At 34.5% G+C, this 13453-nt stretch overlaps 1 protein-coding gene across 2 annotated transcripts in view; it reads right to left on the reverse strand.

Moving 5' to 3' along the window:
* Positions 1-1108: 1108 nt before the first annotated feature.
* LOC140148935 (phosphatidylinositol-3,5-bisphosphate 3-phosphatase MTMR14-like) overlaps positions 1109-13453 on the reverse strand; it is a 34303-nt gene continuing 21958 nt past the window's right edge. Inside the window, exons 12-20 of one of the 2 annotated variants that reach the window (XM_072171047.1) lie at positions 13070-13146; positions 12318-12354; positions 11347-11414; positions 10542-10612; positions 9707-9878; positions 8549-8687; positions 7926-7954; positions 7118-7255; positions 1109-6448 (exon numbers count right to left, since the gene is read on the reverse strand). In XM_072171047.1, the coding sequence (XP_072027148.1) occupies positions 6256-6448; positions 7118-7255; positions 7926-7954; positions 8549-8687; positions 9707-9878; positions 10542-10612; positions 11347-11414; positions 12318-12354; positions 13070-13146 (924 nt within the window). In that variant the 3' untranslated portion in view covers positions 1109-6255. Of the gene's footprint in view, positions 6452-7117; positions 7256-7925; positions 7955-8548; positions 8688-9706; positions 9879-10541; positions 10613-11346; positions 11415-12317; positions 12355-13069; positions 13147-13453 lie in introns of both variants that reach the window. The other variant, XM_072171046.1, reaches the window with a different exon arrangement.

Raw genomic sequence — 13453 nt, forward strand, 5'->3', positions numbered from 1 at the left:
TCTTCAATTGCCTTCTAAAAAGCTTTAAAAAATCACATTTAACGGCAAATAATAATCTCCCAGTAGTTTATGGCCCCAAAGAATGTCATCTGCAATTATTCAAGTAGACAATTACTGCTAGGTTTGCAGAAATATTGTGTGTAAACATTAGAAGTGGCGTGCCTGTGCATTGACAAATGAAAATGAATAACACACATTTTGTAAAAGACCAGCTGTTATTGGTTCATTTGCCTCATGAATATTGAATGCATTTATGAATAACATTTCAAATGCACTGTAAATAATGGTTGTCATGGTTGTAGGTGTATGTACTTAATAGAGCTATTACAGTATGTGCTGTTGCTTATTTCCTATTCATAATATTTTGGACAAACATAATTTGTTTGTATAATACAATTTTTCCATTTAGTATATCAAGCAGAAAATTAACCAACATTTTTCTAAAATGCAACTCTTTAAGAACCCTTTCACGCACCGTGTCCTCATATGAGGACGGATAATAAATGCACAATGAAAAATGTATTAATACCCCCTCATCAATGTGCAATGTTGCATTACAATGTCAAGAGAGGGCAGTATACACTCTGAGCTTTTATAAGTGCCTACAGGCTCTATTTTTTCCCCAGGGACATTTCTACAATTGGGATATCACAGCCATGCGCTATTCTTTATGATCCCTGGATTCGGCCAATTTTTTTACCTGTTTTATGACGTAGGAAAGTGACTACAATTTTTTATTAGTATTTATAGATGTTATAGAACATAATGGAAACAACTATTGTGACAAATATTTTAGAATGCTTGAAAATAGTGAAAAAACATGTGTCCTCAAATGAGGACACTGCGCCATTGAGGTGTCTTACTATAGCGCCCTCCCGTCCTCATATGAGGACACTGTGCATTTATAGATGTAACATTTACCATGGTGGTATAGGAAAGTACATACATATAGAATGAAATAGGCCTACTTCAGAGTGGATGTAAGAATGATTGTATTTCAATTTGAGTTGTTCAACTCTAATTAGGCTAGGAATAACATCTAGTTGAATTTGAATTCCAATTCACAAGTTGTAATTCGTGAACTTCAATTCATTTGTATGCATGTACATGGTTGCAGACGTGTCACTTATTTTATGTTTTTTGCCTGAATTCCTTATTTTTTAAAGTCCAATAATACTTTTACATCATTTTTAGCCCAAGTTGTTTACATTTTACCCCAATCTCTCTATTATTTCAGAAAATGACTTAAGTCTTAAGTTTTTCTATGTAGATGTAGCATCAAAAACGCAGTGTCCTCATATGAGGACATGTGCATAATTAATTAATGGAACACCCCAAAAAAAATTTGACACTGGGTATGTTCTTGTAACCCCTTTAGATGTAAAATAACACAATATAAAATTTTTTGTGAATTTAAAACTTAATTCGTGCATGAAAGGGTTAAACTAATCATTTCTATGAAACACAAACTTTGAAAAACTTACTGCAAGAAACAATGCAGAGATCATCCAATTAAAGTTTAAACTGACTTTCAGCTCACAAATTCACTTATCTTGAATTTTCAATGTGTGACACACCTCATCAGACATAGTCCCAAGATGTTATGATGGACTTGCCCTTTTGTTAATGGTCAACAAAAATAGTCGTCAATGTCTATTACAACATCTTATGACTACTTCTGATGAAGATGTGTCACACATCGAAATTCAAGGTTAGTGAATTTGTGTGCTGAAAGTAGGTTTTAACTTTTCCAATTGTTTGTTACCAGCACATTATGAACTTCCATTTGATAAATGATTTATGTAGCTGGCAGCTTTTCACATGATTTATGTAGCTGGCAGCTTTTCAGACTACAAGTACTAGTATATCCCAATTGCTGTAAGTTTGAAGGTCTCAAGGATTTACTTTAGGTTTTATAATTCAGAAAATGACATTCAATTGGTCCATCATTGGTCCACATCTGTCTAATGGAATTATAAATACTTTAAATACATTAGCTACTGAATAACACAAGTATACAATTTCTTCTCTTGGACTAGATACCCCAGGCAGAGTCCCAGGTTCAAATCCTGGTCAATTTTCAGTCTGCCGAATCATGACGCTTCAGAGGCCAAGGGTTAGCAGGTCTCACAAACCCGAGGTCCTGGGTCAATAACCTGACAGGATATGTTTTCCTGTTATTTCCTTAAAATATATATTATGATGATGAAACTGCTGAAACCTTATGACACTTGTCATTCCCTTTGCCTATTTATATTGACTTTTACGTTACATGAATGAGAGAAATTTTAATTCCTTTGTTTTTGACATTTTAAAAGCCTTCTAAAATGAACACTTGGTATAATATAAAAAGAAATGCTTAACTGTTACTAAATTTTAATTTCATATTTTTATACATATTGCACTACATTTTAAAGGTTTTTTCAGCCAAGTATTTATCAATTCAATACCACATAACTGACCACTACACTACTCATAAAAATTGAAGGATCAGACTTATTATTACTTATTATTTTTCAGATTAGTGTCATTCAGTAATGCTCAAGCAGCAGAACCCTTGCAATATCGAGTACAGAAGTCCCACAACACTGAAAAGCACTGTACTTTGATCAGCACATACTTGAGAACAGAAGAGATAGCCTGCAATTCAGTATCAATGTCTGATCCTGTATTTCTTAATGTAGTAGTGTAAATTTGAGAAAACTTTGCTTCAAAATAAAAATAAAAGTAACTTTAGATGTCACTATAACAAGATGTTGTAGTAGTCCACATAAAATGTTATCAAAATTATATAAATATGTTACAACATGCCAATTATATAATTGCTTATGATGACAGGTGAAAAGTGAAATTATTGGGTTTTTGTTTATCTTTCTCCTCCTCCTGCAAATGTACTCAAACATCTTAAAACTAGTTACGCATTTTGACATAAAATAAAAATACATTTATATAAACAAGTAAATGTTATGTAGAACTTCCTATTCTGCACTGAGCTGAGAATTACTTACTATTACTGTAATGGTTCTAGTATAATCCCATGTTAATTATAATCCCATCCCCTAGTTTGGATCAAATTAAATGAACAGCCAACAAACCCATAGTAAACATATCCTAATTTCCTTTCCAAAGAACAATTCGAATAAAATATATCTTGGTTGCTTTTATTAAGTCAACGTGTACCGTAATATAACAATTTTACCTTCCTCAGTAATTAATATAATAATAGCCATATCATTGATTACACCTGTCTCATGGTACAAATGCATTGCAAACCCACTGGAACACATTTGTTACTAGTACATGTACTAAACTACACACATAAAGAAAGTCCATGCTTATGTTACCTGTCCTACACGAAAACCTGATAGTGTTATGACAATTTGATTGATAAAGTCGTGTGGAGAATCTTGTTAGCTCCAATTTGGTACCAAATTTGCTACCAAACACTCTAAACTGACAAAGATTGATACCAGTATATGAAATTTGGTGCATTTTGTGGTCAAGCTTGCTTGCCCATGATGGCCCCTGTCAACTAAGCTTGCTTGCCTACGATGGCCCCTGTGTCCAAGTGTGCGCTTCATTCAACGGCTAATTCAAAATGCATGGATTGTTACAATGCTTAAATGATGAATATTAGGGCACAATGCGATCGATATGACCTAGCGGTTGTTTCGGGCTATGCCAATGGTCACGCTCTGCAATTCACCTCTACAGGTCCATGTGGTCCGTTTTTAATTTGCAACTTTTATAAATGCACCAAACTTCATATACATCTCTGTGAATTTAGAGTGTTTGGTAGCAAATTTGGTATCAAAATTGGAGCTAACAAGATTCTGCACATGACCTTAACAATCAAATTGTCATAACAAGATCAGGTTTTGGTGGAGGATTTGTTAAATAAGTGCGGACTTTCTTTATGCGAGTAGTTTATAGAAGTTCCCATTCCAAATATCACATTCCCGTGAGATTAGGTGTGACAGTAATAGACTAACCAATAAGTTCCTTCTTCATCACAGAACATTGGCACAAGCAAATAGCAAAAACAATGTAAAAATAAAAGTAGCACACAAATACAGGAAACAATAGTAAAATAGAAATATGCTATGCTTTTCAAGCACTTTATACCATATGAATGCAGATATTACTTATTAGAGCTGACTAACTATCATCTGCTGGTCAACTTTGATACAAAAAAAAAAAAAATATGAACCATTCAAACAATTTTACTTAACCCATTTCAATTTCAATTATTAAACTCACACAATGTTGTGAGACCTACGTACCTGTTTAAAATAGACCAACATATCTGGAAGTGCACCTATTTTGGAGAATTTCTATCACTGGCAAGATAATTGCAGTGTCTGCAGCATTAATCTTGGTTATTATGCAGCTTTAGAGATTGTAAATTAATATATTTCATTACATCCATCAAGATTGATAAGTACCCATACTGCATGCTATAATTACATCATGTGATCTACAAAATACACTGGAAAATGCAGAAAGCTGTACCTGAATTAACATCACCACTAGAGGCATTAACTTTTATTTGGTGTTGGGTGGGTAGCAACCCATCTGGTTGGTAATAATTACAGATCAGTGTGATAATTCCCAATTCTGTAATTATGCAGGCCTGAGAATCACTAGCCCAACTAGCTAGTTTTAATGAACATTGAGATATAGCTGTGTCCAAAATAATGAAATCAAACAAGCTTTTCCAGGCCCTTTCCAATTATTTGAATGCTCAGTATGCTATAGCATTGTGGATTTGTGCATGCATGCATACATGAAGGTTGAGTAATTATAATCATAGTATCATTTATTGGGCTCAGTTTCTTGGCAACTATATTCAATGTGAAAGGTCATGTTTGTAAGGTCACTGGTTACAAGTCTTATGCTTGAGACATGAGTGATGTGGTTTGGAGTCAATGTTAACAGAAAAATGAAAACTGTTTGAAAATCAATCCTGCACAGTTATTTAAGTTCTTAGTACTGGTAGTGGTGACAGCTAATTACAAATTTTAATATCATCGTAATCCATCAATGAACTGTTACACATTCATGATGGGTTGCCTAAAAAGTACAAATATTAAACATGCACCAGTCAGTTAAGCAGCAACCAGAAGGTCACTCCAACAATAAAGTAGACCATGAGAATTACACATGTTTGTGTGTGTGCCGGTAATGATATGGCTTCCAGCAACATGAACTAACCAAAAACCAATCTACATATGTAAGGTGTTGGTCTTTCTTTTGCAACATTCACCAAGTTGCACATCATGAAATAATGATGAAATTTCTATTGTATTATCAAACATACACATATGCAGAGTGATTCACTGAACCTGAAGGAGTAAGTACTGCAAAAATGTATGAAATAAAAGCTGTGATTCTAACATACATTTATATTTACTTGAAGACCAGTTATACAGCGTGTACAGTACTCCAAACAGCTCTGCAATGTAGTGACGTTAATTTGTGTTACAACATAGATACAGTACATTAATATTCCATAAAGAACTGTACATTCACCAGACTTTGTTCCCATTATCATTGACAACAAGATGTTTGATGTGAAAAATTACATTTTGTTTTTGGTTATATTTCTTCTATTGAAAGCTCACCTGATCCAGATAATAGAAATGAAGGCAGTGGGTTTGACAACTTTTCTACTCAAAATCAATTGCCTACGGATTCAAATGGCAATATGCGCATATAGATCTGGCAAAGGCATGACAGTGCTTTGCACAAGTTCTAAACCTATGACATCTCATATTAGGTGCTTATAATTATTATAATTTTGTTGGAATGATCTATTCAAGGATATTACCAAATTAAAACCATAGATGAAAAGCAGGCCCAACAATCTGCCGATTTCTTAAAAACTTATTCTATCCCAAGCTACACATCATGATATGTTACAGCTACATTTGTGAGCATCTCTGATGGACCAAATACTTCCAAATATACAAGTTGTTGGGGTTAAAGTACTGTTCAATTACTTATAACTCATTGCCGGTAAATCAGCAACAATGGCTGCAAGGCAATGTAGACAGTCAACATTCTAAGATGCAATGGGCTGATAAATTTGACATTTTCAGAAAAATTAGCTCACATATGTAGCATGCACACAGCTAAGACAAATAAATGAGAGAGAACAACTGTCAAGAAATCAAGACATATGTTGCAGTCTGCTTTTATTTGGACACCAGTACTTTAAGATATAACATTTAAAACCACTGACACCTTTGTGTGCTATACATACGTTCCTCTGGATCCTTTGAGTCCTACTTTGCAAGCTATTGAATCAATCATACCTGATACTAAACCTCCTTGATCTAAGCTAGCATATCGTGGTCCAATTACTGAGCTGTAGAGTTTGTTGAATTTGATACGCACATTGTCTAGTCTTTGTTTTCTTTGACTGTCTTCAGGGATGTTGTCTGTCCTGCTGAGATAAGCAAATTGCCACAATCCAGGTTATTTCATTTGCTTGTGAATATAAAACATTTTCCCCACACATTACTGATCATATTCACACACGTTAAATGGTTTCAGCCTGTGAGATTTGAACTAAGGACATGTATTGCACACCCAGAATGGTCTATGCTGTTTCTTCCATGTTGGTCCAAGTATCAATCAATCAATTTATTGTATCATCAATGTGAAAAATGTTCTGCCCACTTGGCAGTAGTGTTGCCAATTCTCAACTTTCTTGCTGTGTTACTCTCCTAATATACATGTAACATAATAATTAAATATGGGTTTGCCGATTTATAATGTGCTACTTTTATGCCAGCTACTACCAATACTTTAATGATAGACAAATTCAGTAGAAACTATTATCACTTGTTAAAAAGTGAGATAAAATCATGAATTTAAGAATAAGGTATAGCTGGTTTCATGGAATAAAATACATAGTTGTTAAGGTCAGAATATCTAGCCTTGATGCACAAGTTCAATTTGATGACACATTAATTTAAGACTTATATTTGGTGAAGGGCTGAAAAGCAAAGAATGCCATTATAGCATTGGCAATTCCTTGAAATACTAACTCACACCATGTAAAGCGGGATTAAAAAACAAAATGCTTCATAATTATGATTATTATACTTACGTTAGACTCCCTCCAATTCCACTACTACCAGCCCCACTGGAACCACTTGATACATCAGAGACGGAATGAACTGTAAGAGGGGAATCTCTCGCCGAGGCATAACCTTTAACACTTCCTGTACCAGAGACTAACTGCCAGCTGAAATATATTAAACAAATAGGATAAATATGATAAGTAATCAGTTGCCTAATGAAATCTGATGGTTTCCGATGCAACATAACAAAGTTTCAGATGCAACGTAACAAAATTTCAGTTCCAGTATTAGATTTAATTTCAAAATGTTTTAAACTAGTGAATGAATAATCTACACCAAGATATGATAAGCATGCTTACATAAAACTGAGATTAAATGGCAGGGACTAGGGAGTCAATTGAAGCTGAATATCACACTTTCACAAATCTTTCAAAAATCAATGTTCATTATATATTGACTAATTTTAAATACAAGGCTTCACATAGATAAAGTCTTGTTCATGTTTACCAATGTCGAGTACAAAGTATGTGTAGTTTTAAACCGTCCCAAGTCTAGACTTGTTATGAAAACAGTGTGGAAAATACTAATGTGATCAAAATTACTCCAGTTGCAATATTTAATTCTCTGACAAATCATGTACAACCCGACAGCAACAAGTGCACCCACAAGTATTCCACATGCATATGACGTTGTAAACTAAGCACAACTTGACTAGCAGCCGGTCACTAAAGATAGAGCTTCTCTGAAGAACTCACACATATATTTAACACAAAGCTTGGCATGTACACATTTTAAAAATAGCCACAATAGTAGCAGGTGGATGCCGACACTTACCTGCCACATGTTGAAGAACCAGATTTGGCCTGAAAGAAAAAAAACAAACAAAATGTGAAGTTCTTGTTATAGACATTGTTACTGTAGATCATTTTTTTTGTAAATGAATGGATGAAAAATAAACTTGCTTATATATCCAAATTAAACAACATTTCATACTTTAAATAATACTATTGCAAAATAATCACTGATGTTGTATTGAAATATTTATCTCTTCTTGAGTATGATCAGGTACATAAACATTTAATCTTTTTGTGCTACATTATTTACTTAATTTCATCACTCAATTTGTGTGTCATTAATGAAATATTGTCATTCCAGTTGGCATTTACTATGCTGCTTAAAGGGCAACATGATAATATCTCCCACCTTTGCCATCACATTTATAATAACTATTGAGAGCTCCCATTAAACCCTGTTGATATGAGAGGCTCACCATACACACCATTAATAACTGGTGAAATGCAAAGCTGACAATATTAGTACAGTGAGGTTGCTGCATCTACTTGAACCAAAATGATCCAAATTTATCTCAATAGCAACAGACAACTACAGCATTTTGGACTGTTATGTGAAGAGTCCAGCAAATCAACTAGCGTTTCTTTTGTTTTACTAATACTTACTGCATCAGCTGACGGTCTTCTAGGAGGTCTAGGTACTGCTACTGGACTAGTTGATGGGTGGGTATATTGCCTACAATGGGGACTATTGTCTCGCTGCATTTGTGGCCTTGACTTAAAGTTGTCCATTGGTATTGCAGACCTGTCACACCAGAACAAGTAAATTGATTTAAATTCACAATCCACAACAAGTACAGTAAATAACTGTTGCTATATTTAATTCTCAGACACGATATGTACAATTTGAAATCAAAGAGTACATGCACCAGCATTCCATGTGCACATGACGTTGTAAACTATGCACAACTAAAAAAACCCAACAATCACGCTACCCAATGTTGTTACTAGGCAGCCGGTCGCTACGGTCATAGCTTCTGTGAAGTACACAACACGCATTTGACATGACGCTCAGCACATGTATTGTATACACTTGTATTTTGTCCAAGAATTAAATTAGTAGATTAGTAAATTATATGTGTGTGTAAAACATGTCCCCGCTAAATTACAAGATCAGAAAAGACAAGACTGTGAAGAATGAACATATCTGTAAAATGACCCTAAATGACCTTTGACCTTACATACATTAACTTCACACATATCAATGTACCCAAAGGTTGTGTCAAAGTCCTATTGAAATCTATAAAAACATGTGGGAAAATGACAAAGTGTTCACCTTTGGTGCCCTAAATCAACAATCACCTCACATGACTCCTGAATGACCTTTGACCCCAGATTTCATGCATACCACCCTACATTGCCCCTACAAAGCTTTAACATAAAAGCAACTTGTCAAGTTAATAAGAACAAAAATATATTAGATGGGGTTGCTTTGTACATTTTTACCTGTGTTTTACACATTACCATTTATTGAGTTTGTACCTTTATCCCAATTCTATTCTAGTGGTTTCATAGTGTGAATGCCAAGGTAACAAACTCTTACTCATGACTTGTTTTTCACTTATCTTGCAATAAGAGGGTTTCGTGGCAAGTGATTGTCAATACCAAATATCTATGATAAGACATATATATCCACCACAAGCACTGAAACTTGTCTTGTTATAGGAACTATATATTACACATTTAGCAATTATCACAGGTGACATGAACGATACAAGGTAGATTTCTACCAATTACAATATACATTACTGCCAATCTACTTACCCATTGCACTTTGGTTGACCATTGCCTATATGTTGTTCTTGCCTGGTGTCATAATACACCTCTGTGGTACCTATTAAGATTGGGGAACTAGTACTGCTAATGCTGGTTATACTTATGTTGCTATTCAAGCTGGAATTACTGCCTAGTTTTTGGTGTTTGGCTTCATCAATATCTGAGAAAAAATGAAGAATCAATATCAGTCCATTGTTTTTATAAGATCTTTTCTAAGCTGCCCTTTCCTTGTTTAAAGCTCTGTCATCTGGCCCCAGACTTTTAATTGACTTGTTCCAGGTGTGTTTCTTGATTTTGTATGTCTCTTGGCTTATGTTCTTCTATGCACAACATATGTGTTCCAAATGATTATTGTGTTAATAACATACAAATCCTCTACTCCATACAAAAATTACTTCGTAGCCATCAGAAACAATCCACAGATATCAACACTCTTATTGGAAGTTAGGAAAACACAAAGATACAATGAAAATACCTACACAACATTTCAAAATCATTGTGCTGAATATGGTCACTCATTTCACAAAATTCAAAACAGAGACCATTTCTGTGAAACTAGGAAAACTTGAATTCAACAAAATACTGTGCAATTTCAACAAGGTCCAATTTTTACAATCTAAAATTCCTAAGAAAGTTAAAAAGTATGTTTAAGTTAGATCTATAAACAAAATTACCAATAAAAAAGAAATGATATTCGTAGTCTAAAAGTATTGGAAATAATGGATTTTCATCTTTTAATCATTTCTGGGACACCCTGTAGTAGTTGACTAAACTTTTGATTTGTGTGTTGTGTACCTATAAATCCCTTCATAAGGCTTCTTACCTAATAGCACCATGGCATCCATGCAGGTTTCAGAGTCTGTTCTGCTTACTGTCCTGTTACCTCTGCAGCAACTGATGAGAAACACAACATATTTAATCAGGATTTGAAAATATTCAATGCCTAACATTTATGCAGCAGTAACCAAACTATTAATTATTTTCATGGCATGAAGTTGTCTTTTTTGGTATAATTAATAAACATGTACTTGTGCTTCCACACATCAATTTATCATTTATAAACACCATATTGAGCATAAGGGGGCTGGTATTTTCTTCGGAAGGGGGGTCCCAAATTTACACAAAGTCAGCGTCAAAAAAATTGCAACCCCCCTATTTTGGCAACAAAAAATTTATGACTTTTATGACAACCCCCACCACCACGGACACACCCCACCCCTTAAAGAGGCTAAAATTGTATTGAAATCAGTCTTTTTGAATAAAATAAACACACTATCTGTGGTCATACTTGAAATACTGTCATTGAATTTCCTCGCTCATCAATTTGTAACAACTCTCAGGAGGTGAACTAAATCATTTTTGAGGCCTTAAAGGATCTGTGTGGGATATCGCCAAAATATCAGATGAGAAAACATTGCCTTCAATTTTGATAGATTGAATAATTAGAGAGCCTACCACGCAGTAAATTGCAGACAAAAATCTAGGTAATATTGAAAATAAGAGACACTGTGTGAGCACTTTGTTAATCATTTCTGCTATTGAACTGTGTTGGGAATTAAGCTTAAGTTCTCATTTATTAGAGGCAATTAAAAAATCATTTGGTCTAACATACATTTGGTCTAACCTACCTTCTTTTTACTACTGAGAATTCCTCTGATGTGATATGTTTCAGAAAATTGAAGCAGAAGAAAAATATCTGTAAGATTAAAAAGCATTGTAAGCATCAAACAAAAAAATTAATCACATTCTGAATGGACACATACCATATCCATCGATAAAGTAAAACTTTGTTTCATTTTGGCAAGTGGTGGACTGAGCAAGTACAGTGCCCCCTCAATTATGGTGAACAACTTACTCATTGTTTAATAAAATTAACCATTGTGTTCATAATATCTGTAGTTCCCAATTTCATTACACATGACATGGGAGGTCAAACACAGTCATGAAACGTGTGTACATGATAAACCCTACGCCTCAACCTCTGTGACTTGCTGACCAGATCACCAATACATATAACATATAGGCACTATGCCCTAGAATTTGTGACATGTATGTTTTTGTTGTCAGCACTGTAAACGATGAGTTAATAGAATTCTGTCGGTCCGTGCCACGTCACTTCCGGTTGATGATGCGACTCACGGTCGAGTGAAAACATTCGATTTTTGTTGATGATTTCTGTCATTAGTGTTATGTAAATTTCGATCGCAAATAGTCAGTGGAATCAAACAACCGTTTCTAAGTCTTCAGAGTGAAAGAAACTTACTTGATTTACCGTTTATATACTGACAAACTTAAAATTAAATTCAATGGTCGAGTGTCGTTTTTTCCGAAATTGAGGGTCACTCCAGCAACATCGCTATGTAGCCTCCTTCACAGCCGGTTTCTGTTGTTCACAACAAACCGTGAGCCACATGCAGTTTGGGCCCGAGACTAGAGATAGCCCGGATGTCCGACCGACAGAATACCGTAAAATGGTTCACACACAATGTGCAATGAAATTACTACAAGTGACACAAGCATGTCTTCTATGTCACATGGGTTTTTCATGCACACATAAAACTAGTATTGCTGCGTTGTTCTTGAGATATATTACACTTACATCTTCGCCTTTCCCTAGTCTGTCTGACAGATTGTGACTGAAAGTGAAAGAAAAATACAACACACCATAAATCAAACATCCATGCTGTATCACATGTATACAGTATCACTACTTGTATGACATAGATCATAATCATATATTTGTACCATACAGTGTGAGTGAGTATATATTTCGGGCTGTATTTATAGGTTGAATTTGCCTAACATAACTTCAATGCTAATGCAACCTGAAGCAGCAATTCTACTACATGGCTAACAGTTAGTTGTTTACATCCAAATAAAAAAAAATTATGTTCAGTTGTAGACTGTTTTTTTTCTATTTATCTCAAGCGTGCTTTAGGGAAAAATTATCAACTAGTTATATTTAAAAAAATACAACCCACCTATAACACAGGAATATACCTCAAATAACAATCTTAATGTACTGTAAAAATACATGGCATGGCATGCATTTGTTTCATCCTGACTTTTGGTTTTGTTTGCAAATGGTAAAACAAAGTGATTGTAACAAGCAAGTTTCAGTTTCAGTTTCAGTTTCAATTTCAATATATCAACATCTTTGCCATCAATATTATAGTATTAGGTTTAGGGAGACCATAGATAAGTTATTAAGGAGTCAAATCCAAGACCTTAGGCTTATGACATAATTGACTGCATCAGGTGCTTCATGATTAGGTACACTGTGTTTTTATTAGATATACAAGCACTTGTTCATATTGGATATTTCTGGTTGCCCATGACTGCATGACTTACCCAAATAGTAGCCAATCATATGACACAGTAAGAAATAGAATTTCACTGGCACTGAGGTTGGTGTGGGCCTTTCCATCCTGAAAATAAGCATATATAAGGTGAACATTATATGTCTGGGTATTTATATGATAAATTAATGAAAGATGGGAGGGAATGTAAAGTTCTAGTAAAACCTACAATAATTTGCATGACATGGGTATATCATTTTGTTCTATTGATATTTCCTGCCTATTATAACTACCATCACCCTGGTATGCCTTTCTTGCACAAGCAGTAAACAAATACTATACTGCATATTCTTAATATGGTCAAGAGTACCCTTTACCACATCACACTTTAGGCTTCTTGCCCTAAATCCAACATTTTTCAACATGTTAGTTAGTT

Source organism: Amphiura filiformis, chromosome 3 (genome assembly GCF_039555335.1).
Source record: "Amphiura filiformis chromosome 3, Afil_fr2py, whole genome shotgun sequence".
Classification (NCBI taxonomy): domain Eukaryota; kingdom Metazoa; phylum Echinodermata; class Ophiuroidea; order Amphilepidida; family Amphiuridae; genus Amphiura; species Amphiura filiformis.